The sequence below is a fragment of the Lepisma saccharinum genome, chromosome 12, assembly GCF_977018435.1.
Source record: "Lepisma saccharinum chromosome 12, izLepSacc3.1, whole genome shotgun sequence".
NCBI lineage: Eukaryota > Metazoa > Arthropoda > Insecta > Zygentoma > Lepismatidae > Lepisma > Lepisma saccharinum.
The window spans coordinates 43,776,503-43,802,432 of NC_139240.1; the positions used below are offsets into that span (position 1 = coordinate 43,776,503).

At 37.8% G+C, this 25,930-nt stretch overlaps 1 protein-coding gene across 2 annotated transcripts in view; it reads left to right on the forward strand.

The window, feature by feature from the left end:
• Positions 1-8,932: 8,932 nt before the first annotated feature.
• Positions 8,933-25,930, forward strand: part of E23 (ABC transporter G family member E23) — a 354,223-nt gene continuing 337,225 nt past the window's right edge. For both annotated transcript variants that reach the window (XM_083132230.1, XM_083132235.1), the window contains exon 1: positions 8,933-9,271. In XM_083132230.1, the coding sequence (XP_082988356.1) occupies positions 9,177-9,271 (95 nt within the window). In that variant the 5' untranslated portion in view covers positions 8,933-9,176. The remainder of the gene's footprint in view (positions 9,272-25,930) is intronic.

Consider the following 25,930-nt stretch of genomic DNA (forward strand, 5'->3'; position numbering starts at 1 on the left):
CTAAGGTGGCCAGTTTACGAACTACGCTCTGTTCTTTGACAGTACAGCTCAAACCCTCGGTGTGGACGTTGATTGCAGTGTTTTCTCTTCGTTGATTGTGAATCATATTGTGATTTCAGAAAATGAGCACCTCTGCTGACGAAGGAAAAGTAGTTAAGAAAAGGAAAGGAGTCTTGAACTTAGAAATGTACAGAAGGAATGTAATTAAAAAAGCAAATGCTTCAGGGAAAGAGCACGTCAACTGGAAAGGGCAAATCGTATCGGCTAAAACACCAGGGTCAAATGACTACAGTTCCTGGTGGCCTGAATTTTACAAAAAAAACTGTCTGAGCGATGACTCTTATGGTAAAAATGTCCCTAAATACCTGAAAAATACTTTCAGTATTTCAAAATACCGTGAGATGACCTCATCTCAAACTCCGCATAGTCTTAAGTGTAACATGAATATTGGTGACTTCATAGTGGACACTTTTCGGCTGAGGAAGTCTGCTGAACATTTTGAACTGCCTTCCAGACAAGCCTATAACTCTGTACTGCCCATAGACAACAACAAAATGGATGACATCACAAAAACTTTGGTCTACATACCTGCTGTTTTGGAGTTCAATAACATCATGGCCTATCAAAACGGAAACACATGCTGAAGACAAAGATGACTGAGTAATTTGCAGTTTTACAGCGTCAAATATTATTAAGGAATGTTTAAGAAATAATTTTTCTTACAATAAAGTAAGTTTATAAATTTCATTGTGTTTTTCTTTAATCGATTCAATCCAAAATTCGTTTGAACACTCAATTTACTGCAGAAAGGGAACATGTCCAAAACACAAAACAAACTCCCCCTCTATCCCCTTACTTCATACACAAATTTTGCATTCGTATTTTCATCACGTATACTTCTATTAAGAAAGGAAAAATACATGTCATGATGGAAATATCATAAAGATAGTTTTATGTAGTTTTTTGCCTCTCCTGAAAAATTGTGAAATGTGGACATGTTGCCTTTCTGCAGTGAGCGATTCATATATCCATGCCTTACTCGGGAGTCGAACCGTGCATATGGAACTCGTGTCTAACTCTGTTGTCAATGGACACCTCTGCTCAGTCCGCGAAACATTTCCGCTTCTAGGTTAAAGGAAGTTGTATCAGAAGTTCCTTGACGCTTTGTGAAGATGTTCGTTGACGTCACTTACAACCATCAATCACGGAGTGTCAAGTCGATTGGCTCACGTGTGGGCAGGGGACGCTGGCGGAATTTCGCTGTTCCTTACATCCTGAAAGCTCGATTTTGAAACAAAACCTGCAATTCTGAAATCTCACCAATAATTGTCAACAACGACATCCTCGTTTTTCATCCTTCCCGATATTTACGTTCTACTTCTCCTTCTATTATTTCTCCTTTCTTTCTCTTCTCTTCCCCTTGCATCCTATTTCCCATTTCTTCTATTTTCTTTTGACATTAACCCATTTCTCTCTCATTTGCTCCCTTTCTCCTCTTTTCTTCCATTTTCTCTTCAATATTATTCTGCCTTCTCTTTTATTTCTTTTCTTTTCTTTACTACATTATTTTTGTCTCATTCATTGTATTTCCCTCTTCGTGTCTTGCCTGCTTTTTTAATTTTCCCTTTTATTTTGCTCCCAGCCCTACTATTCTTACCTTTCTTCTCTTCCGTTGTGACGAAACCTTCCGAAATCCTAAACATATCTAATTTAGAAAGTGTACCATGGCGGTAATTAATTTTTCTACCTTAGCAGGATTAAACATATTGTACAATAAGTTGTAACTTCAGAAAAATCCATCTTCAGGGCTTCTACCCACCCACATCTTCGCCTTTAGATGTCAGCTGCTGATTAGGGTGGAGCCCCCTCCGAAATAAAATTCTTGCTACGTGCCTGCTGCTTACCTAAATTTATTTCTCAATCAATTTTTTGTTCTTGAAAACCAGTGTGTGTATGAAACTGGACAATGGTGATTTAGGAAACTAAGGCTTGAGAATCGCACACGCATCAACGGTGTGTGATCTATTTCTAGTTCATTTCCCCATAGTGAGTTTGTGAGTGAAAACACGCACTCCACTGGTGCATTGGTGCCGGGAAGAGCGAGGTGGAATTCTACTACAGAAGAAAAGGTCGAAACTTCTATTCCTTCTGCGCTAAATTCCGTAAATATCCGGATCCACTTTTTTCCGATAAGGAACAGTTGAAGATTTGTAAAAATGGTGGTAAGCTTTTCCGAAGTAAAGAGCAGCTTCAAGAACTGCAGAAATGATCCATTATAATTTTCTTTACGTTTCTTAATAAAGTGAAATTCACTTCGAGGTGTATATCATTAAGCAAGCACCTCCTTGTCGGTGCCATAATGAAGTGACCTGCTATCTCACAATGTCGAAACTATTTGAAAACTGCGGACAAGCCCCGTCCTACAATATTTTCTTCTTATGACATGGTTTGTGATATTTACATCCAGTGCCCCCACTCTAAGGCCCCTTACTGCTAAGCCTTCTCTACCAAGAAAGGTAAACTGTCCTTGCATCATTTCATCATATTATCATCGTCGTCGCGATTAGCCAAACAGTGGAGTGGATAAACCAAGCCAATTAATGTACCCGGTGGAGGCACATTGCACAGTGGTTCGGACCATGTCGATGTAACAAGCCACGTGACCTGGAAGAGATCCCATTGGTTGATTTCAACGACAACTGTTCCACATGAACGATAAGTAAAGCTATGGATGACGTGATTTGAGGATCAACGAATGAGGAAGCTTACAAGTCACTTGCACCGACTTTGCTCTTGCTCTGGACGGAGAATAGTAGCATCTATGTTAAAATTTGATAGGGAGGTAGACTGCTGCCTAACAAGAGGTGAAATGTAATACTGTACTTGGATATGTGGGTACATGGTATTATTCTGGGGACACCAATTTACTGTTATTCGCTGTTTTCCTCTTCCCACGGTGGAAAGAAGAAAATTGAAGGTTGTAGCTGCATCACGCGCGTCAATTGTAAATGAGAAGACTGGTATTTCCCACCATGCCAATGTGTCTATTTTTAAGCGGTATATTTTAGCATTTTTTTTTCTCCGTAAAGCAGTTAACCTACCCCACCACTTTTTGATTCGATTTTTTAATTTTTTTTATTAGTCTTCTCTGGGATGATCACTTTTTCGAAGTGGACTTGTAGTTGAGAGTTGGTGAATTCAAGTCCACGGCTGACACATTGCTTCAGCCACTACAGACGAATGCTTATCCAACAGCATACGCAAGATTTTTTTTTTTGAGGAATCTGGAATTGTAAAGGTGGATACACTGTAAAAAAATACGTAACTATCACTTTTAACCTTAGTTTAAAAAAGTTGTTCAAAGATAAAAATGGTAATCGGGGGGTAATTTTGTGGGGAGTTTGCATGTATCACCTGGGCTTTACCAGTGTTTATTACTGGTTTCGTTCAGTGGCGTGCACAGGATTTCCGAAAGGGGGATTACGTATACTTCTTTTTAGTAGTCAGCCCTCGTTTTGCCATCTTTCTTGCCTTTGATATTGTTTTTTTTAGAAATACTGGACCAATGGGGGTATGATCCCAATCCCCCCTTGGGCACGCCAGTCCTTTCGTTTAAAATTGTAGATTTTCTCAAATTTCCGGAAGGGCTGTAGTCCCATCAGCTCTCTCCTTACGTACGCCAATGGCCTTCACCGCAATTGAGTTAATGGTACAAATAAGCGACTTTAATTAAATTAACCAACCCAAATCAATAGGTGTGACGTCACAAACTTGCATTGTGGTTTCGAGCAGTCATGAGGCCAGTTCTTGTGAACATACGGATTTCAAACGGGAGTTTTGAGCCTTGTTGATGATGGTACATTGTGCAGTGTTCGTTTGTTCAAACAGAAACTCATGTTATTTCACGATATTTCACACGACAAACAAAATTGGTCGCGAACATGGCGGCTGTACGAATCCTGACGTCACATGAAACTCACTTACATTTATTTACAGTTTGATGCATGATAGGTTCATACCTATTCAGAGTAGAGGCACAAAGGTACGAATTAATTAAAAATATTGTAAAACTTAGTAGCTATTTTGGACAATTGTTTTCTGTCTTGAATCTAACGAGATTTTTCGTGGATCCTTATCTAAAATAGTTCGTATTAGCTCGTTGTTTCAAGGTGAACATCTTCCAAATTATAATGCAAAACGCATAGTTCTAGCTCTTCTCTCTGTTGACTCAGATATCAGAACATCATGCAATTTAACAATACGAAGTTGGTTTCCTTACTACTACAATATCAGTCAGATTTGAAAAGGGGCTTCATAATATTGTTGTTTTTCCTCATATCCCCCAGCGGCATCGCCAGAAATTTGTTCGGGTAAGCAAGCACAGGACATATTTTCTTGTAAGCCTTGTTTCGTTTATCAACAGTTTATCTCTTTATCTTCTTTATCTAACTTTCTTTGTTCATCTCTGTTCCTTTCTACCTCTTTCTTCATTCCTCTGTCTCTATTTCTTTATTTCATCTTTACTGTTATTCTCTCTCCTTTTCTCTTCTTTCTTTTCCCAATTTGTCTATTTTCTTTCACCCTTCTTCTCTTTTTCTTCTTTTTTCTGTTTCTACTTCATTCTTTTTATCTTTCTTTGGCTCCCGTAGAGGAGTGGTTAGTACATCGCGCTACAACGCCAGGGGTCCCGGGTTTGAATCCCGACCTGGGCATGGATGTTTGTGAATGACCATTCATCATATCCATCACTCATCCCCATCTTCGCAATTAGCCAAAAGTGGCAGAAAAGCGAAGTAAAATAAGGCAATTAATCATCTTTCTTTGCTGTTATTTCTCTCTTCTTTTTCCATTCCCTATTTGTCTCTTTTTCTTTCATTCTACTTCTCTCTTTCTTATTTTCTCTGTCTGTACGTCTTTCTTTTCACTTTTCTTTATTGTTAAGCCTCTGTCTCTTTGTCTTTCCTTATCCTGTATCACATTTTTCCTCCGTTTAATCTCTTTCTCTTTTCTCCCGTGCTCTGTTCGTCTCTTTTTCTTTCATCCGACCTTTTCCCCTTCTTCTTTTCTCTGCCTCCCCTTCTCTCTTTTCATCTTTCTTCACTGTCATGTTTCTCTCTTTTTCTCTTTCCGCTTCCTACTTCTCTGTCTCTTTTCCTCCGTTTATCTCTTTGTCTTCTTTCTCATACTTCTGTCTTTCTCTTTTGTTTCTATTCTTCCTTCTCCACCCTTCTCTGTTTCTTGTTTCCTCTGTCTCTTCCCTTCCACTTTTTTCTCCCTTGTCTCTTCCACTGTTCCTCACTTCTCCAACTCATTACCTTCCTCTCAGTTACCCCTACGTGTTACCTATACATGTTTACGCGATCTTTCTCTTTCCTGGTTCATTCCCTTTTCAGCTCTTTCTCTTGTTGTCATTTACTCCTCATTTAAATAAATATCTTTTTATTTTCTGACCAAGGCAATACACAAACAGTATATACTACTGCATGTGTGTGTGTGTGTGTGGGCGCTGTATGACAGCCATCTCGAATAAATGGGTGCAATGGGTCAATCCTTGGGGGGGGGGGGAGTAAAAGTGCAAGGAGCGTGGTGCTGAGCGTATCACCTTCATATATATGGCCGAAATCGAGAGTGTACGAGGGTCACTATTTATATTTTGAGCCTAACAATGAAAAAACAGGAATTTGGCATTGAAAACTGCTTTATTGTTTTTCGAAGTATTCTCCTTTATGGTCAATACACTTTTGCATTCGTTCGAACCATTTGTCAAAGCAGTTTTTCCAATCTTCTTGAGACACCTCCATAATATGGATTTTGAATGCATCAACGGCGTCTTCCGCCGACGAAAATCGTTGTCCACGCAATTTATTCTTGACATTCGGGAACAAGAAGAAGTCATTGGGTGCCAAATCAGGACTGTGTACCATTCAGAGTTGACCGTTCTACGTTCCTCTAAAGGCACAGTTGCCACATGACCAGTTTTCCCGAAAAAAACAGGCGACCATTTGTTTCGATGTGCTTCGAGCACGAACAACTTTTGTTGGATTGGGTTCATCTTGAAACACCCATACAGTCGACTGCTGTTTACGTTCCGGCTCATAGGCATGTATCCATGATTCGTCACCTGTTACAATCTTATATACGTCTTTTGAAGCACCAAGATTGTATTTATTGAGCATTTGTTTGCACCAATTGACGCGAGGTCTTTTTGAGTTTTTGTCAAATTGTGTGGGATCCAACGAGAACATACCTTTCTCACAGCTAAATGATCATGTAATATTTTATATATGCTGGTGGAACTAATGCCCATGGTTGCCTCAATCTCACAGTATGTCACATGACGATCTTGCAGTATTAGGTTTTGCACAGCATCAATGTTTTCTTGAACAACAACTGATTTTGGACGACCTTCGCGAATCTCGTCGGTGAGCGAATGGCGGCCACGATTAAATTCGTTATACCAGCGTTTCACAGTGGCAAAGGATGGGGCTTCATCGCCAAATGTGGAAGTAAGTTGATCGATGCACTCTTGTCTTGATAATCAACGTCGAAAATCGTAAAAATCATCGCACGAAAATGTTCACGAGTTAATTCCATTTTATTGTTGTCGCGCAATCTCCAAGGCAACGTAAACAACACAAATGAAGCTATTGACAAAACATTTGAAGTACGTTATGGTCAATGCCAGACGATTCCGTGCAAACGTCAAATCGCGCCTAACTTCAATCAGTGTTGCCAAGGCTCAAAATATAAATAGTGACCCTCGTATGTGGGGACCTACCCTTTACACCCCCTCATGGCAAGGTGCAATGCACAGGGCATTCATATGCCTTTATGTACGTTTGTGGGTAAGTGTGTGTGTGGCAGTTGAGTGTAATCTTATTGGGATCATGAGCTGAACGAATAAGTACTTTAGAAAGAAAGGGCAAAAAGATATCTCCTGAAATATGGACTGTAGGAAGTATCTTGCTCCCACCGTATGAAATTTGCTTGGATTTTTTTATGACGTCATTTTCTTTTTTAAATTCTGGAGTGTTTCTCCGTGCATAAAACATATGTGTAACTTTGGAACATGATGACGCTGGATTTATTGATAACATAAATGCATATGTTTACCACTATTTGCCTCAAAGTTATATTTTGACCAAAACATGGTATAGAAGCACATTTAGAATGTTTAAAATATTTCAACGGATATATTTCATAGAATTAAGCTTCTGTCGGTAACGTAAAAGAATTTCGATTGTCCTTGTTTTTTTTTTGCTTTTCTTAGAAATATGTTACGATTAAATGAAGGCAAATAACGAGATATACCAGAGATGTTTGTGCAAAAATATGAAAGCGGATGGTTGGTTTTTCTCTTTCTTCACCTAACGACTACAATCGGGCACAAATAGATTGGATATTTTATTGTTAAGAGAGTTTCCATGGTAACTAAGCATGAATATTACACATGGATTAAAATTTTTCGGATAAGCTGACAAAGAGCGTTAACCTGGTTCCATTGAGTGTAACATCACTTCTGTATTTTCAATACTAACGGAGATATGCGCGTTTGAAATTTTATAGAATCCTAGCGTAAGATGTGAGGCATCCGTTTGTATTACAATGTTTCAACAATCAAAATGGATATTTCAAATATTCAGGACGACGATTACAATCGGGCACAAATAGATTGGATATTTTATTGTGAAGAGAGTTTCCATGGTAACTAAGCATGAATATTACACATGGATTAAAATTTTTCGGATAAGCTGATAAAGAGCGTTGACCTGATTCCATTGAGTGTAACATCACTTCTGTATCTTCAATACTAACGGAGATATGCGCGTTTGAAATTTTATAGAACATTTGAACATAGGGCGATTAGTGTGTTGTGAAAGAAAAATAATGATTTTGTAAATTGATTAAGGAAGGCATGCTTTGATTTTCTTTGCAATATTTTTCAGGATATATTTTCAGTTTATAGATCATATTTTGGTGATGTTTATATGGGTAGCTCAATATATAAAATAAATCAAACTTGCAAATTTTAAATGTGTCCAGTTTTCGTTACGAGTAATGGAACTTTAATTGTCACGAAGTTATCTTACAACGGTCACATTCGTAAAGTTGTCGAAAAGTTTTTGAAAATTTGGGGTTTGCAAGTTCATTTCCGCAGAGAGGGAGAGGGGGAGGGAGACAGAGAGGATGAGAGAGAGATAGGGGAGAGAGCAAGAGAGAAAAATATATGGAGAGAGAGAGAGAGAGAGAGAGAGAGGGAGAGAGAGAGAGAGAGAGAGAGAGGCAGGCTTACAAATTCTACCCGGATAAGCCAAAAAGCCTTAACCCATTTTGAGAAAATGTCGAGAAAAATGAACAAAATGCGATTCACTTCTTGCTGTACCTTTAAACCCTCAGACATAACCCTATGATGTGTATGTGTTTTTCTAAATATTATTTAAAGGCGCAACCAAGGACGAGACGTACTGTGCTAATTTTCTCGAGATTTTCTGATATGAAGTTACTGTTTTTTTGTCTTGGCAGGACAGAAATGCACTTCCATACATAACTGAAATTCCATTGGCAAAAGGCATGTGGCTCCCAACACGTGAGCCCGTCAACCATTTGTCATTGGTTGCATCTCTATTTACCCGTTGACGTGCTTTAAGGTTTAGCTTAGCTTTGAAGATGGTTAAGAACAACGACCTTAAGGACGAATTTTTCGCCCACATGGGTTTAGTAGTTTTTGGCAAAGGCTGAGGAAAACGTATGCAAATTATTTTCCGGTAAAAACTTGGCCCTTTTTTAGGTTGTTTTTACCTCAGCGCGAGCCTTCCCAATTAATAATTACCGTCTGTATGCGCCAGTGTCTGGTAAGTGAAGGCACACCGGCCCGAGCGTACTAAAAAGTGTGTGCGCACGCGCGTATCAACTCAGTTCGCCTTTGGAGATCGGCCCATCCTCGCGCGCGAGCGAAGGGACGGTCAATGCACACGCCAGTTTTGTGTGAACCGTTGTGTCGTGGTGTTCGGTGCTCCCAGAGTCAAGGGGGAGAAAAGGTGCGATGTTCACGTTTGTGATGGAGAACTGACGGTGCACATCTCTGCGGCCTGCTTTTTCGGTGCCAGTCGGGAAACGAACTTTTCTCTTCTCCACCCGAGAAAAGCAGCCCCTTTCAATCAAACGACAGGCTTGAGATGATTATTTCGAAGGATCTGTTTCTCCTGGGTGACCAAGATTACCTGCGTCTCCCAAAGGACGATAAACAAGCTATGATTCGTCCGACAAAGAGGTAAGTGTATTTTCTTTCTTTCTTTGCAAGTTCTGTGCTCACCGTTACAACTATTTACACGCGTAAAAGTCCCACTGCCTTCAAACCCTGCTGCCTCAAAGCGCCAGTGACACACTACCCGAAGCGCGAGAAGCCGTTAGCAACAATGAGGCTCGATTGTCCATTGTTTCAGCAACAAACAAGCTTTTTTGAATTTATTTTCGCTGCTCGTGCTGTTACGAAATAATCTTGACAGGATTGTGAGCTGTTATCAGTAAGGGTTTATTTTTCTTATCAGTGTCGTTCGTGGTCTACCAGTCATTGACACCGGTACTAAATAAAGAATTAGTGTTTGTTGCAAACTGATGACTAATTTACGACGATAGTGTTTATATGTTTTAATCTTTTGTTGCTGCATCAACACTGACTATTTATTACAGTGCACAAAGAAATTGGAATTCTCCTTATCTACGTTAACGTCACTTTTAGTTACTAATTTCCTAGTGCAATTTTGTTCTCAGAAGTATCAATGCAACGCGAGTCAGTTGTTATGAATTGCCTGGCAAATACTATGTTCTTTCCATGGTTATTTCTCTACTCTTTCCATTGAACTCCAAATCGTAGTAGCCATTGCCACAGAAAGTCTGGCAGAAAATATGCACTTCTGGTTATAGCCGAAATAATAATAAATCTAGTAATTAATATCACATGAAAATCGGAAATTAATCGTAAATTATAAATATATTTTGATCCACCATAATTCTACGTTATATCTTACCGTTTTCATTTTCACTTTTCTCGTGGATTCTCTTTCTACATTTCTCTACTTACCGTTTTGTCTCCTTTTGTTTTCTAGTCTGCTTTATATCTTCTCGCCTACCTCCGTGGTGGAGTAGTTAGCACATCGCGGTACGACGTCAGGGGTCGTGGGTTCCAATACCGACCTGGGTATGGGGGTGTTCTTTGTGAGTGCCCCTTCATCAATTTCATCACTCATCCTCATCTTCGTGATTAGGCAAAGGTGGCAGAAAGCGAAGTAAAATAAACCAAACCAAATCAATAAATCATATCTCCTCTTGTCTTTATCTTGATGTTCTCTTCTTTTCTTTTATTACTTTTGTGTTCGTGTTCTGCGGCTCTTTGACGACATCGATTCCATTGCCGTATGTTTCAAAGGCTCTTGATTTGCCAGAAGTAATATAGAGAAAATTCACCTAATTGAAATGAAATCATTGAAAACAAGAGAGATACAAGATATATATAATAAATAACCTCGAATTTCTGTCGCCTTAGAAACATGTCCCACGGGCACCCACAGTTATTTTTCTCTCATTTTGCATAATGGCGAAAAACACCATTAGATTTCTCTCTCCCTCTTTCTCTGTTACTCCCATTATCATAGAGCACAGAATGGCAGTTAAAAATTAGGGCCAGACATGGCCCATTCAGAATAGAACCCTTTACAGCAGGGGTCTTTAACTCGTCAGATAGTGCGGGCCATATTAACAATTTCATGACGCTCGTGGGCCACGAAGCTACACTACGGTATTGAGAACTGTAAGATTCTGCCATCTACTACTTAATCCGGTTTTTATGTTAAGTACTTAATTCTTGAAACGGGCACGGGCCACGGCGAAGGTCTCTGCGGGCCACTTCTGGCCCGCTGGCCATTGGTTGAAGAGCCCTGCTCTACAGCTTCACCAACGCTTATAAAGTAGTATTCATACTGAGACAGAAAATGTAGAGCCTGCCCTAACTTTAATCGAAGTAAGCGAGCTTCAACATCCTTGAATGTAACAAAGAAGGCGCCTCCACCTAAAACTAGCCGAAATTCCCGTTTTTTTTTTGATGATTTGTGTAGTACTTATGATCGCAGGTCGTTGCATATAATCTTTGCTGAAGTATTCCTAATTAAAAGCGTTGCTTTATATCTCTGTGCATAATTTTTGATTGATGTGCTCCGTTTGAAAGAATCGAAAAGGCAAGATTATTACTGCAGTTTGCACGTTCGCCATTTTGCCCTTGCACAACGTCAACTTTTCATCTTTTGATTCCTTCCGTTGCACAAAAAAGTAAACATTTTATTGTTGATTGCGAGAGAAATGACATAAAGATCTTCATGCTGTCATAAATTGGCACATCCTTTACTTTATCTCTTGAAAAGTAAAAGTTCAGTAGCAGTGCTCAGCGTATGAATACTTGAAAGATTAACGAGATAATCGAACGAGGTGGACGAACATAAAATGCTTGATCAGTGTGTGCTGTGCAGTGGCAAGTTAAAAGACTATCGCTAAAGACACAGGTTTGTCTGCAAGTGTATCCTAATATCGAGTAACTTAACATGATTGATGACCTATAAAAGCATGCCATTATATCCAAGCAAGTGCAGCTGCAATTTTAAGCCGCAGCAGGGAGCATGGTTACTTGAGAGCGTGAGGTGGAAGTTATATTGCATCACTTGAACTTGGACTTGAAAGAAAATAGCACAAAAGGAAGGAAGCTAGATTAGCGCTTCAGGCCTTGTGCTTTTTCTTCCATTTGGAGGAGATAAGGGCTTCAAGCGATTTGGATGTCTGGCTCAGGGACTAAAATGTGCAAGGGCAAAAATGTACTTGAGAATGAGAGACTTTGCGTTCAAACCATTGATTTTCCTAAAAGGAACTCGCTTACGAATATTCACTGTAAAGAAACGTGCACAGATATTTAAGTAGTTGTTCAGATCACAACTGTCAACAGTTCAATTCAGTGGAGTTTAGTTTCAAAACATCAAAATGTAGTGTAATAAATTTATGTAAATATCGCAATCGGTCCTGCATGATATTAAAATTGAGGTTAAAATTGTCGATTTAAAAACTGGCGCCTATATATACAAAAAGTAAACTTTGTATCAGATATAAGATATGAAATTAAAAAGGCACCTAGTAGAACTGACATAAATCTGGGAGAGAATAAAGTTAAACTTCTTTTTTTGACTTTATCATTTCGTAATAATTGATAAGTTGATTAATGCAGTTCAGCGTCTCTGTACAAACGTTGTTCATATTTAATTTTGAACCGAAATGCTGACACCAGACTGATGTTTGTAACAACTATCTTTCTTTCAAACAAAAAATTAGCCAAATAAAGTTCAAAGGATGATCTCTAACCTAATGTTGATAAAGTGTAATTTCCGGATGTAAATCAAAATACATTGCTCATACATTGATGTTCCATTGCGAAGATACAATAATTGTACACAGATAAAGGGACTGTAGGTGTTTTAGTTCAGCGCTGTATATTGATCTAGATGTAAAAATGTATGTCCAGTTTACAAATAATACATTTCATTATATTCGTCCAGTGTCATGTCATGTTGTACGTGTCTTATTTGTGTATCTACTGACGTTTAGCATAAGGTCTAAAACACCGTAAGACCCGCGTATAAAGCGGATTAGAAAAACATTCCCACACGATTTTCCTCGACGATAAATTGATGCCATTGCAGAAAGATTAAAGCTCAGCGATTTTACTTCTAATTCTTATAGTAATTTAATTATTTTACGGCAAGCTGCATTATTGTTGCGTATGTGGTAGTTTAGATTATGCAAGTGCGCTCAAACTTCATAAGAAGAGAGACCTTGAGATACTGTATTCTGCACCCAACTCGCAAGTTATTCTGTGATGGACCCTCATCAAACAAATTTCTTCACACACTCAAGGCCTACTTATCTGATTAATGCACAAAATGCTTCCAAGAACGCAATCTTAACCACTAACACATGCGTGCCTCACACGGAATGCATGTTGATTCGCTTCAGGCACATCAGGGAACATGACATAGCGTCTACTACACAATTGGTTTTCAAAGGGGTAGTTCCTCCCTCTCCCACCTACCCTAGATCTGAACTTCACGTGCTGGGGGGAGAAGTGGACCCTGGAACTCACGAATACACTGCCAACACGCAATTACTCCTTTATCATTTGAACCGTCTTTTTTTTTTGTCACTGGAAGAAATGAGCCATTGATAGTGTATGTCGTTGGTTGCTGCAAATGTAGAACTGATGGCGACCTATTGGTAATATTTGCTGTTGTTGTTCTGTCAGTTTTCAAGTTCTGATAACTTTTCAAGTTCTGATAACTTTTCAAGGCCGCTGTCTGCATCTTTCTTGATAAGGCGTCACAGCGCGAACATCAAAAATAGTCAAAAGACAAAAATATGGTTTTTCGAACACAAGGTACAAAAACACGTTCCTCTTTTGTTCCTGATTGTGTTTGTGATTGAAAGCTGTTAATGGGCCCACACCCTGCGCAAGTGAAACGGAAAGAATGGTTCTTTGTCCTTATCATAGTACCTCAATTTGAAACTAAATATAGCTTAATAGAAATTACGATATTTTTACGATTTCACTTTCACAATGCAAAGTCCAAGTGCAATGTTCATTGGTTAGTTTATACTGAGATTGTTGAACTCAGCTGTTGACACATCTAAGCATGGGCGTCGCTAGAATATAGTAGAAGGGGTCGGGCAAATGATTAACGTTGAATAGTAGAAAAATAATTACCACGGTTATAAATGTTATTATACAATAATAAATATTATAAAACAAAAATACATTTTATTCGAAATAATAATAATAATATAAATTGGAAGAGAGGATCCACCAATCGAGTCAACACCAACACAACTATTTTCCATTATTTATTTTGCATTTTATGCAGTTAGTATCTGAAATGCATTTTGATATTAACTTTTGCACGTCTCGTTCAAGAAAAGGCTTTAAATGTTTTTTTCATAAAGTTTGTTGTGTGGCCTCTCACTTACAAATGTAATTATTAGAATTTTGAAAACTGTGGAACCATTTGTTCTTTGGATGAAATGGTAGAATATAACCTTGTTGCTGTATTTTTCACTCAATGTTTTCCATCCAATGCATTTTTACTTTGATTATTCTGTTCTAATACTAACTAAATGAACTTTATTTCTGTTCTTAACAATAAGAGTAACAAACTTTCGACTTTCTTGTATTTTTAAATGACCGATGTCAATTTCCAGGGGGGGGGTCCCCTGGACCCGACGCCCATGCATCTAAGATGAACTTAAGAACTGTTCTATATGCTTACTTGTTTCAATTATTTCCGTATGTATTTGCTTGTAACTGGTCCGTTCTGGTGTATTTTGACGTTACTTAATAATAAAGTACAACAACAGCAATAATAATAATAATAATAATAGAAAATCCAGAACTATGTTTACGTAGTGAACACATTTCTAAAAAAAAAATGTTTATATACTTCAAAATTACTCAATATTCAGATGATCGTGGGTTTAAATCATGGTTTTTAAACGTTCTACGTGCTTTGTTTCCTTTTATAATTGCCCTTTAATTCTAATGCGGCACGATTTCTCTGTCCATACTACAATTTCAACCAAAGTCTGTATCAAGCCGTCAGTGCATACATAGAAAAATTGTCCATTATTATATGCATCTAGGGCTCGGATAATTATGCATTTTGCATATTGCATATGCAAATGCATATTTAAGGATTTTTAACTAAAAATGCATATTTTATATGCAGGTGCATATTTGTATGAGGAAATAAGTTGATATTGTGCATATGTTTATACCCACAACCAATACCGAGCACATACTGTATTTATTTTTCTTCTCCTCGCTTTTCTCTTTTCTCTGTCTTTCTTCTTTCCTTGTATGAAATGTGGCAAGTACGTCATTCTCACCTCAACAATCGACTAAGCTGCCAATGCCGCGTGCAAAGGGTTATAACTTCAAACAAGCATCAACATTATAGAAGACATTAAAGAGGCCCTCGCCCAGGTTGAAGACTCTTTAGGCCTTGTAATTAAGGGGTCCCGGGTTCGATACTGTAAAGGGGCACTCAGCACATATATAAGAACAAAACACAGGACAATATACACACAGACTTAAAACACCAAATAATTGGATGCAGTATTGAAAAAGAGTTTTTTTCTGAGCCTTGAACCATATTAATTGAAAAAATCTGTGTAGCGAATGAGCATTCAGAATAATGCATATTTATTGCCTGGCATGTAATATTTCATAGTTTGTAATATACAGCATTTATAAATTAAACGGGTTTTAAAGTGCATATTTTACACTTTTTAGTGCATATTTTGCATTTTTTTAGTGCATAACTATTCGAGCCCTACATATAACTATACAGTTATTTTTCATAATTCTTGCAACAGAAATACTGAAGTTGAAGTTTTTCTACAGATAGTGGTTCTAAATTAGGCGAAGAGCTAGTAGGAGAAAAGGGTGTAATAGAGAAAGTTACACATATTGTTAGAAAATGGGGTTTCTAACAAAACACACACTCAATTTTAGTGTTTGTGCGTCTATGTCTAACTATTGATCAAATTTTCTATAATATACCAATTTCCTCCTACTAGCTCTTCACCTAATTCAGAGCCACCAGCCGCCGCTGTTTCATGCTTTATAGAGTCAGATCTTTTTCCCAATCAGTTACAATTCCAAAGTGAATAAGGTTTTGTGTAGAAGTGCTACTTGACTCGCCTTCATCTCAAACCTGGCAACATATACGGGCGTCACTGTACTTGGGGTGTTTTCTTACATAACAAAGGTGATATTTTAATAGAACAACCTGTAGATCATTCTAGGTTAATCTCGACGATGAAAATGTGATTGAACAAGCAGAGGCTTGTCCAGAGTTGGAACCTAGAACACTGTTTTCATAGTGCGTTAACATACAATTCAGCAATAGAAGGTATATATTGATGCCAAAAGTACTGAAGGGGAACACATAGGAAATGATGCCTCGTTTTCCTCCAATAAGAAATTCTTCAGTACGCTAATAGGTGAAAAGGAATTCATACGTTCGAAATCTTATAATGAGTCAAATACACTCTACTTGTATAACTTTATGGCTGTTAACAACGTTTGTGCATGGGCGCGTATGATTTGTTCTTCACCGTTACACAGTTATTTGGCAGAGAACTGTATTTTTGAAGTTACCCTGGTGGGTATTTCCCTCCATTTATGTTCCACTCCTTGCCTATGTGTGCATCATCATGCTAGTAGAGTAATTAATGATGCCACAATATCATTGGTAAATAAGTATGTGTTTAACAAATCAATTAACACACAACGATTCCCTTTATGTGAAAATAAGAGTAGGAAATATGTCTACAATACATTTATACGTTCGACCCAGGGTTGTAGTTGTGTGTATACGGCAGAATGCGCCGTATACACTCTGGCTAACCTTACTAGGCCGGATCTTTAGGTGAAAAAAAAAGGCCATAAGTACATTCATGTGTATTATAGATTTTTTTTCATTTTAAACATTACAAAGTCTTCTGAGAAATGAAGATATACCGGGTGTCCCAGAAGTCTTTCCCTGATTACAAACATTATTCATATCCGCTATACAATGTAGAGATGTGAAAGTGGTGCCAAAATGTTGGAAAACTTACCAAGTTTATTTGTTGCAGGTTTCAGTAATGTGGCTGTAGTGTAGCAGTGTCAGTGCCAAGGAATCCGGAATTAATGCTCTTGACATCGGGTGGCATCTTTCCATACAATGTTTCTTGGACTTGACAGGATTTGGGAATGGAGATAAATTCCATTTTTTAAATACCAACTTATTGATGGCAGATATTCTAGACGAAAGAATTCTGTACATTTGAAAGTTCCTCTGCACTGTTATTGGTGACTGAGTCTCGTGATACCAGAAGACACACTGAGCTTTTTCCTGATTTGTGAACATTTCCGGTTTTCTGGTCACTGACACTGCCACGTTACTCAAACCTGCAACAAAAAAACTTGGTAAGTTTTCCAACATTTTGGCACCACTTTCACATCTCTACCTTGCATATAGCGGATATGAATAAAGTTTGTAATCAGGGAAAGACTTCTGGGACACCTGGTACTTCGATTACATATACACTAACCAGTAGAGAAACCTTGAGTCTTTACCTTCACTCATCCCTGGCACTGGTTTCTGAATACAAAAGGAATGAGTTGTACTGAATTATGCTGTACCTTTCTATGTTGGTAAACTCAAATCTTCATCGTTTATTGGTCAGGAAGAAATTTCCTTTTTGTAGAATTATTGTAAATTTTCTGTATTGTTAATGCTTGAGCAAGAAACGTTAAAAAATGCACAATAAAGCGTAATTTATTTAAGGAAGATGTCGCATAATTTGCGTAAACGTATTTTTTTTTAGCTTTAAATTTCAATTTACATACAGTTTTACCAAATTTTTGCTTTCTGTAGTTTTTTTCGCAATGACACATTTAGAGAGATTGAAAAACCAAACTTTCTGTTCACATTTTTGAAGCACCACAATACACTAGACTGGAACAAGTTTAGAGAGAAATTTCGAATATCAAGAGAAAAAAGTTTTAGGAATTTAGAATTCTATTTTTTTTTAAATTCCTTACGAACTTTTGTCAATAGTTCTCAAAATAAGTATACAATACAACAGGGTGGGTCAAAGTCACGATCAGGTATTCATGGAATATTGTTGTGAAAAAGAGACATAAGGCAGGAACCAAATACATGAGTAACGCATATCGCCACAGAGTCGCTTTTAACTGCAGCATTACGACGGACCTGTATCCGAAAACCTGACTTCTTAACCACAGTTAATAACTTATCTCCATCAAAAAACATAGGTCTACACAAACTATAACTTTTTCCCGTCAATTTCGCTTGAGAATAATACGTTCTTGCACAGTAAAGAGTATCCGATCATGACTTTTTGACCTTTGGCTCACGGTGTACACCTCTACAAAAAAAGGGAGGGATACAATGATTGAAAGTTTGAATATTGAATTATGTGATAGATTCGCGTTTTGTCGTTTTATGGGAAATTATTAACTTATGTTGCTTAATAAGGAAAAATCGTTCCTTTAATAATGCGGGCTGTTCTGTTGAATGGTACAGAGCAGTGATTCTCAACCGGGGTGCCGGGGGAGAAGTGCCAAGGGGTACGAAAGATATTGAAGGGATAAACGAAAAAATATTTTAAAAAATGTATTTTTATTAAAGTATATTATCTTTCAATAAATTAATAGCATTAGTGCTGAAGTAGGTATTTATTGCAAACAAATTTAACTATCTCCTGATAACATATTTCACTTCGATTTAATATTAAAAATTGATAAAAATGTAACAGGGGTGCCCCAAGTTTTTAATCTCATTCCCAAGGGTGCCGGGAACGTTAAGAGTTTGGGAATCCCCGTAGTAGAGTATAGTGCAATTACGCACCTCAACCTAGTGATGTAACAACATGGCGATATTAAAAGTTAGATAAACTCTTGGAACCAGGATCACTGGAAATTGACCCTCCCTCTTTCCCCCTCAATCATCACGCGATTTATTGTCTAGGCTAGGAAAATTCTCGCTACAGCCATTCCACCGTCGCCATCTTAAATATTTTATGGCATCGAACTTTCCGACCAAACCCACTTCACAGAAATACTTTATACGGGCGGCGTGCATTCGTGCAAGTTGCATCGAACGCTAAAGATCCGGAATCCGCTATGAATCTGGCGGTTTCGAAATCCATTTCCTAGACACCGAACACGAACACCACAAGCACATTTCACGATAAAAGTTTTCCTCCCAAGGTCATCCTACACCCACACTTTCTTGACCTTAACGGCGCTTCAACCTTGCACGCTGAACAGAGACATTAGATTACGCGTCTGAGTGGGGTGGCGCTAGTGCATGCGATGCAATAATAGCGATTAAGAAAATAAAGAGTAACAGTTTCTTAACTTGAAACTTGAAACGATAAAAGAAAGAAGAAGAATGGTTCATTGATCTATTACTTACACGAGCTGTTTAGACTGCAGTACCACGATGTAGTTGAGTAGAGAGGCTAATTTTATTGACCTATAAGTCTAATAGCACTTCCCGCAAAATCATTACCAATTCAAACGCAACGTTTCATTCCCGAGAAAATTAGGTTCGTGCAATTTGCTTCGTTGAATGGAAGACGTCATTATTTGGCCTGCACGGATATGCTAATCTTCGGTCTTGTCCACACACTAACTAGCATTGTATGCAAATATACTGTGTGCAATTTTTTTATCATTCGTGTACAATTGTGTACGCTGATTGTACAACAGCAACGTGATAGAAAATCAAGCAAAAATGGTATTTGTTTCATGGCAAAAACAGTTCTCAAAATTCGAAAAAGTGGGGGAAATTATAATACAATTGTCAATTTCAACAACAAAAGAACTTGGTTCTTACATTTAAATGGTTCAAGACATCATTTTACTATTGCGTATGAGAACTAGTAGTTACAAGGGCACAAGATTTACACAAACTAAATATACATCAGTTTACATTATTTTCATGTGGACAAGCTGACGAAGGATAACTTTATGTAGTGTTTATTCTTTACAAAGAGAGAACTTAACAAAAATAGGCCATATACAATAAAACAAGCATAGAAAATTTATTACAGCATACGAACAAAACATCCAAGAGGAGAGGATAAATAAATTAATTAGGTTCTTAACTATTTCTTCTTTATTACAGTTCATGCAATTATGATAATTCAAATATTAATTTTATACCATGTTATTAGCTGTGTGATAAAATAGCTGCAGTTGTAATTCGAAGCATAAATAGTAATTATAATGATATTATTATTATTACTATTATGCCTTGATTTGTATGTCCCTATCTCAATTCTGGTACGTTCAGTTCGCTTTTTTACGCATCTAAATGAAAGATGGTGTGTAAGCCCATGATGGGAAAAGCGCAATGACACAGCCATGTCACAGCCTGGCCAACCTCCGTGGTTTAGTGCTTAGCACACCGCGCTACGGGACGCCAAGGGTCCCGGGTTCGAATCCCGGCCATGAAATGGGCGCTGTTCAATTTCATCATATCATTCCTGTTCACGATTAGCCAAAAGCGACAGAAAAGCGAAGAAAAATAACATGGAATTCGTAACTATAGCTCTCGCCACGAAAACAGTCCAGTCAAGGTCACGCCATCCACCTACAGTGTTGCCAATATGCAACAATTTCAACTTTCGTAATCAACCGCATACATACAACGCGCGAAGTGTCAATTGAGCAGCTTAGAAGAAGTGTTGCAGCCCTGGAGGGCGAGGGGTGTGGAGGAGGCAAGGGGAAGCTTCGACCTTGACTGGACTGTTTTCGTGGCGAGAGCTATGGTAGCCCTAGTTTCGTGCCGGGCAACACTAACCACTTCGTTACAGATATCAGCCTTCATGTGAATGTAGCGAATGATTATTCCCTATTATAGTGTGGATAAATATCTAGAGAGCCCTGAATTATGTGAGATGGAGCGGATTATATATTATTTTACATACACACGGAACGGAAATAGGGTAGACCAGGGCATTAGGATCAATTTTTCTTTACAACAGTTTTTATTGGCCAAGGAATTATGCTAGCAACAAAAAACTCTACCAAAAAATTAAATATAGTTTCTACTGCATGTGCTGCATTGAAAGAACCAGAAGTTGAAAATACAATTCAGAAAAAAATATTTTGTGAGACACTCTAATTGATCCGTATTGCCCTGATTTGCATATGCTCGACATATGTCCATTTAAATAATAACAAATAGGGTTAGTCATATCAAATACTGGCACATCGCAAAAACACACCCTACCTTATCACATGTTAAATTGTAGAGCACTTAAACCCCTACATTCTACAATGCAACCTTACCAAACGTCGAACAAAACTTACAATGGGTACTTTTCCTGCACTGTCTCCACCAACTTGCTTACAACAATCACTTGTCACAGACGCGTGCCAACTGCCACAGCGAACAAAGACAGGAAGCGAGTAAGCGGACAGATGGCAGCATGATCGGCTATATTTTTCAAGTTCGTGCCTGCAACAGTTTTCTTTGTAGGTCACGTGAACCTTACATTGATCCATAATGCCCTGTGATCCGTAATGCCCTGGTCTACCCTATAAGGTACAAGTATTGTAGAGCCCGGATCTGGACCTACAAAAAGATAATGGACGCTTCCATATATGGAGTCTCGCATCTTCTATATCGCTATGTAGACCCATTCCGTGGTACATTATTCCCCGCAATTTGCACCTAAAACACGCCTCTCCACCTAAAGATGAATTTTGCACCTATTCTGCCCTTAAAACATGGTTCCAGGGAGCGAATTAAAGTAAAAATGTACGATTTATATGTGACATTCTGTAAATCGAGTGAATTTTGGGAAGAAATGGGTAATTCTTGCCTTGTGACAGTTTTAGGCATGAAAATTCATCCTTATGAAGTAATCTTAATAAAGAAATAGAAATATATTTTTTTAAAATTTATAATTGACACATTAACTGAATTCAAGACAAGCTAATGACTCAGGTGGCATTTAACGAATATTCCATACATATATTCAGTCCTAATGGAGTGTCTGAGTACCTTGTTCTCATTCAATTAAGTCTGAAGATACATGTTGGTTATTTTTGAAGTTTCTACCAATTAAGTTGCCCTTTGCTCTTGTGAAATGTCTGATTATTTTGAATCAAACTAGGTGCAAATAACATTTGAATACAAACATGTTCTAATTGAGCTAATATCGCCCTTTTAAATACAATTTCCAAGGAATTATGCATTAACTTTCGAAATTATTTTATTATTTACTTAAAAATGTACATTTTTCTATCACAAATCACGGAGATTCATGTTAAATCTGTAAAATCACCAAAAAGAAAAAAAGAAAACGGAATTGTCAGTCATGCATCTTGTTCTTTCCATACGTTGTCCATTCATCTTACCGTCATGCTATCATAAATGAAGCTCTTAAAACCAGGGGCGACTCAAGATAAAATTAGTTTTAAAGAAACTGTTTATTTTAGGTGTGTTTATTTAATATGAGATCAAAATAACAGTAATCTTTTAGCTTAAATTAGTACATTATTTTGCAAAATACATGTTATTATGAAGCAGTGGCATTAATTAATTCTTGTGAACACTAAATCCAACTCTTTTTAAAACAGTTAGCCACTCACCCGATGGAGGCACCTAGTAGTTCGGATCCCACTTTAAACTGTAGGTCCAGTTCCGATTAGCCTTTCTGTGCATAAATTGGACTTAAAAGTAAACTTAATGAAACGAAACAAATAGTCACGCTTATGTAATCAGAAATAAGGTTTGGTGCTAATCAAGAGAGACGTAATCTCCCCGACGTAAGCCGCACCTGCTTAAAATCCTTTTTCATCTACAAAAAAATATATCTAGCCGAGTAGCAGGTCACGCCCTAATACAGTCATTGGATTTTGTACACAACGTCGTAATCGCCGTTCATCCACAAAGGCTGGACTTTTCTTCTAAGTCGAAATGTGCAGAACGAATTCACTAAGTTTGGGCCAATTTTGCATTGACGTTTATCTTTTTATTTACTTGGTAGAGAATTTTTATCTTTCAGCATGTCGCGAGGAAAGATAAAAAAAATATGTACAACTGTTATGACATTTAAAAGTCAAAGGTTCGGTGACTTTAATGTTTATTTAATGTGTTTCAAAGGCAGTCTCTTGCCGTCAAAGGAGACTGGAAGTTCGTTTGTTCAAGTTCAAACACTGAGCAGTATGAACGCGGTAATAAAGCACCTTATCTTATTCTCGAATTATAGGCCTTTCTATATTTGTCACCGGAGTTCATTACCTGATATGCTACATATTTGTCTGTTAATCTGATCGAAAGAAACCCGCCCCCCCAAAAAAAATTAAAAAACAAAAAGCATGTACAGCGTTAAACTTGCGTAACATTTTCTGAAAAAAAATTGTAGCGAATTTGAAAGATTTCTAACCGAGTCTCAAATGTACTTGATTACCATATAGGAAAAATATGAACATGCATCTCTTCACTTGAGATGAACGCTTTCGGCATTCGGATATCTTCACAAATCAAGATTTATATATCTTCAGAAACCAGGATCCGGACATCTGATCCAGATTTCGGCATTCGAACATTGGATCCAGAATTCGGATTTTTCCAGAATTCATAATTCGGACATCGGATCCATATTTCGGTATTTGGACGTCGGACCCGGAATTCGAAATTTGTATGCTTGTCCCAGCATGCTCATCCCTCGCTTGTACCAACACAACATGTGTATAAATGTGTAAAAAGTAATTGTACTGGGACAGTATTGTCGCGAGTAACTTTAATTCAAAAATGAAAAATGCCAGCCTCTGTGCCAGTGGTGGCGTGGTCCGTTACGAAGCTATGGGAAACGTTGAAAATCTTAGCTTACCATGGGCTTTTCGCTGCATATGGTTCCTGTTCGTTTTCATATCTTCGTTATGCCTCAACATACCATTACCCTAGGAAGGTAGAAACTACATAAAGTTACCGAAAATTGAACAAACTAAAAAGATCTTTACGACAATGAACTAAGCTCGTAACCCCTTAAGTGTTTGCAACTGGGGCATACAAAGAAGTCAAGTGGGTTGACGAGCTATCAGGCGGTAACGAGTCAGTCCTGACTCCTGAACGGGGTGCAGTAAGGTACGATTAGGAAAACAGAGAAGGATGGAAAGAAGCAGGACCATTTTTGGTCCACCATTGAGTCCAAGGGTATGCCGCGAAGGGGATTTTGGGGGTTTCAGTCTCCCCCGATACATCTTAGAAACAATAGTAAAATACGTATTAACAAAAATAAATCCGGCAAAATGTAGACATCAAACAAGCATCGCCATTTTGTTGCTACTGCCTGCCACTGAAAATGGGCGCCCACATGGCCGTATGTAAGGGGAGGGTTTAATGGGTCCAAACCCATTATTGATTTAGTAAACATTTTGCATTAATTGAATAATCGCGAGAACATTTGATCAAAACACTAATATTTGAAATCAAAACTTATAGTTCAGATGTGATCCACCGACATAATGAATATTGATTGATTGAGTTGGTGTTTTAAGCCAACTTTGTGCACAGTAAGGCTAATCGGGACTGGACCTACCGTTTAAAGTGGGATCCGACCACTATGTGTCTCCACCGAGTATCGAACCCGGTACCTCTTGATTACAAGCCGACGACGCTACCACTGCACCATCGGGGAGGCTAACATAATAATAGTCTTATATTCTTCATGTACAAAAAAATATTTAATCATATGTTCAATAAGCAATAATTAGTATGTTTAAATAAACTGTCATATGGCAGTAACTCGCAATATTTTTTTTAAAAAATAATAAAAAAACATATTTTGATATATAATTTTAAACATTTCAAAGTAAAAATCTAAATGTACATAATGAAAAATAATATTGTAATTGTTCTAATAACGTAGATATGTACACTGAAATATTTAGAAATATTAATTCTAGTTTGTTTAAAGACAGTAATTATGTAATTATTAACCAGTCACCATTAGTGAATAACATCCACAATCAATAGTTATCAATATTACAGGTATTTAAATTTTAGTATCCTCAGTCTACTGAATGTTGAATACCTTCCATTATTTCACTATAAATACAGCCGTGGGCGCCAAAAAAACTATTTTTGAGAATTTCTTCTCGCTGTAAGACGAGATAGAAACAGGGCTTTGCATTTTTTGACGGGTAACATTACCTACCTAACTCTAGCATTTTTAAACCCGAAGGTTTATGGCTGCAGCAACACAATCCTCCTAGCCTGACCTAGACTCACATTTGTGAAAATTTTACCTGTGGGTCTGGGAAACGCAAAGCGAAGTAATACCTCAAGGCCGGACTGACACAAAATAGCTGATATCTCTGAAAATTCAGAGCATTTTAAAGAGAAGAACGATCAGAGAGTGAAGAAGCGGATTAACTCAAATCAGGGACATTGATGTACGACTTACAGCAGGACCCATGCGCTCGTTAATTCGTTATTTACTCCCCGAGGACGCTCTTGGACTCTTGCAGCTATGGAAAATCTCCACTTGCTCATACTGACATGTCTGCAAGCGGCGGAAGGCCGTGCTTTTGAAGTTTTTGGCCTCGGCTTATCAGCAGAGCGGCTAGAAATTGAGGCCACCTCCTGCCACCGAGAGTCACGCACAGGTGTTGAATGACCTCTACCTTGGGCTTGGGGTGGAAATAGATACATGAGATTTACGTTCCGCAATACCGTTCTTACTCTTCGAAACGAAGCCGCTTTTTGGTTATCAAAGTTCCATGTTGATGGTATTGTAACAATTGAAAGTCGCTTCGTGTCCTTTTGTGGCATAAAATTATGTAATCTAATTACATGTTTCTATGTTAACATTTTTAGTTCAAGTCATTGAAATGTTGGCGTTTATTGTCAAATTGAGTCTAAAAGCATGCATTTTTAAAGTTGATTCAATTACATATTTTTATATTTAATACTTTAACACGCATATTTCCTGACATATTCGTATTTAATACGCATATATACCCGGCGGAATGTTTGACTGATTGAAATAGTTTATTTTCTTTCCTTTTCTGCCATATTTGGCTAATCGCGACGATGGAGATGAATGGTGATACGATGCGATGGATGAAGGAACAATCACAAAGACATAATTGGGACTGGACCTACAGTTTAAAGTGGGATCCGAACCACACCGGGAATCGAACCCGGCACACTTTGAGAATCACTGCTTTAAGTAAATAAATAAAGATAAAATTTGATGAATAAAGTGATAAATAGTATCCTAGTGCAACTTAACTAAATCGGCCTCTTTT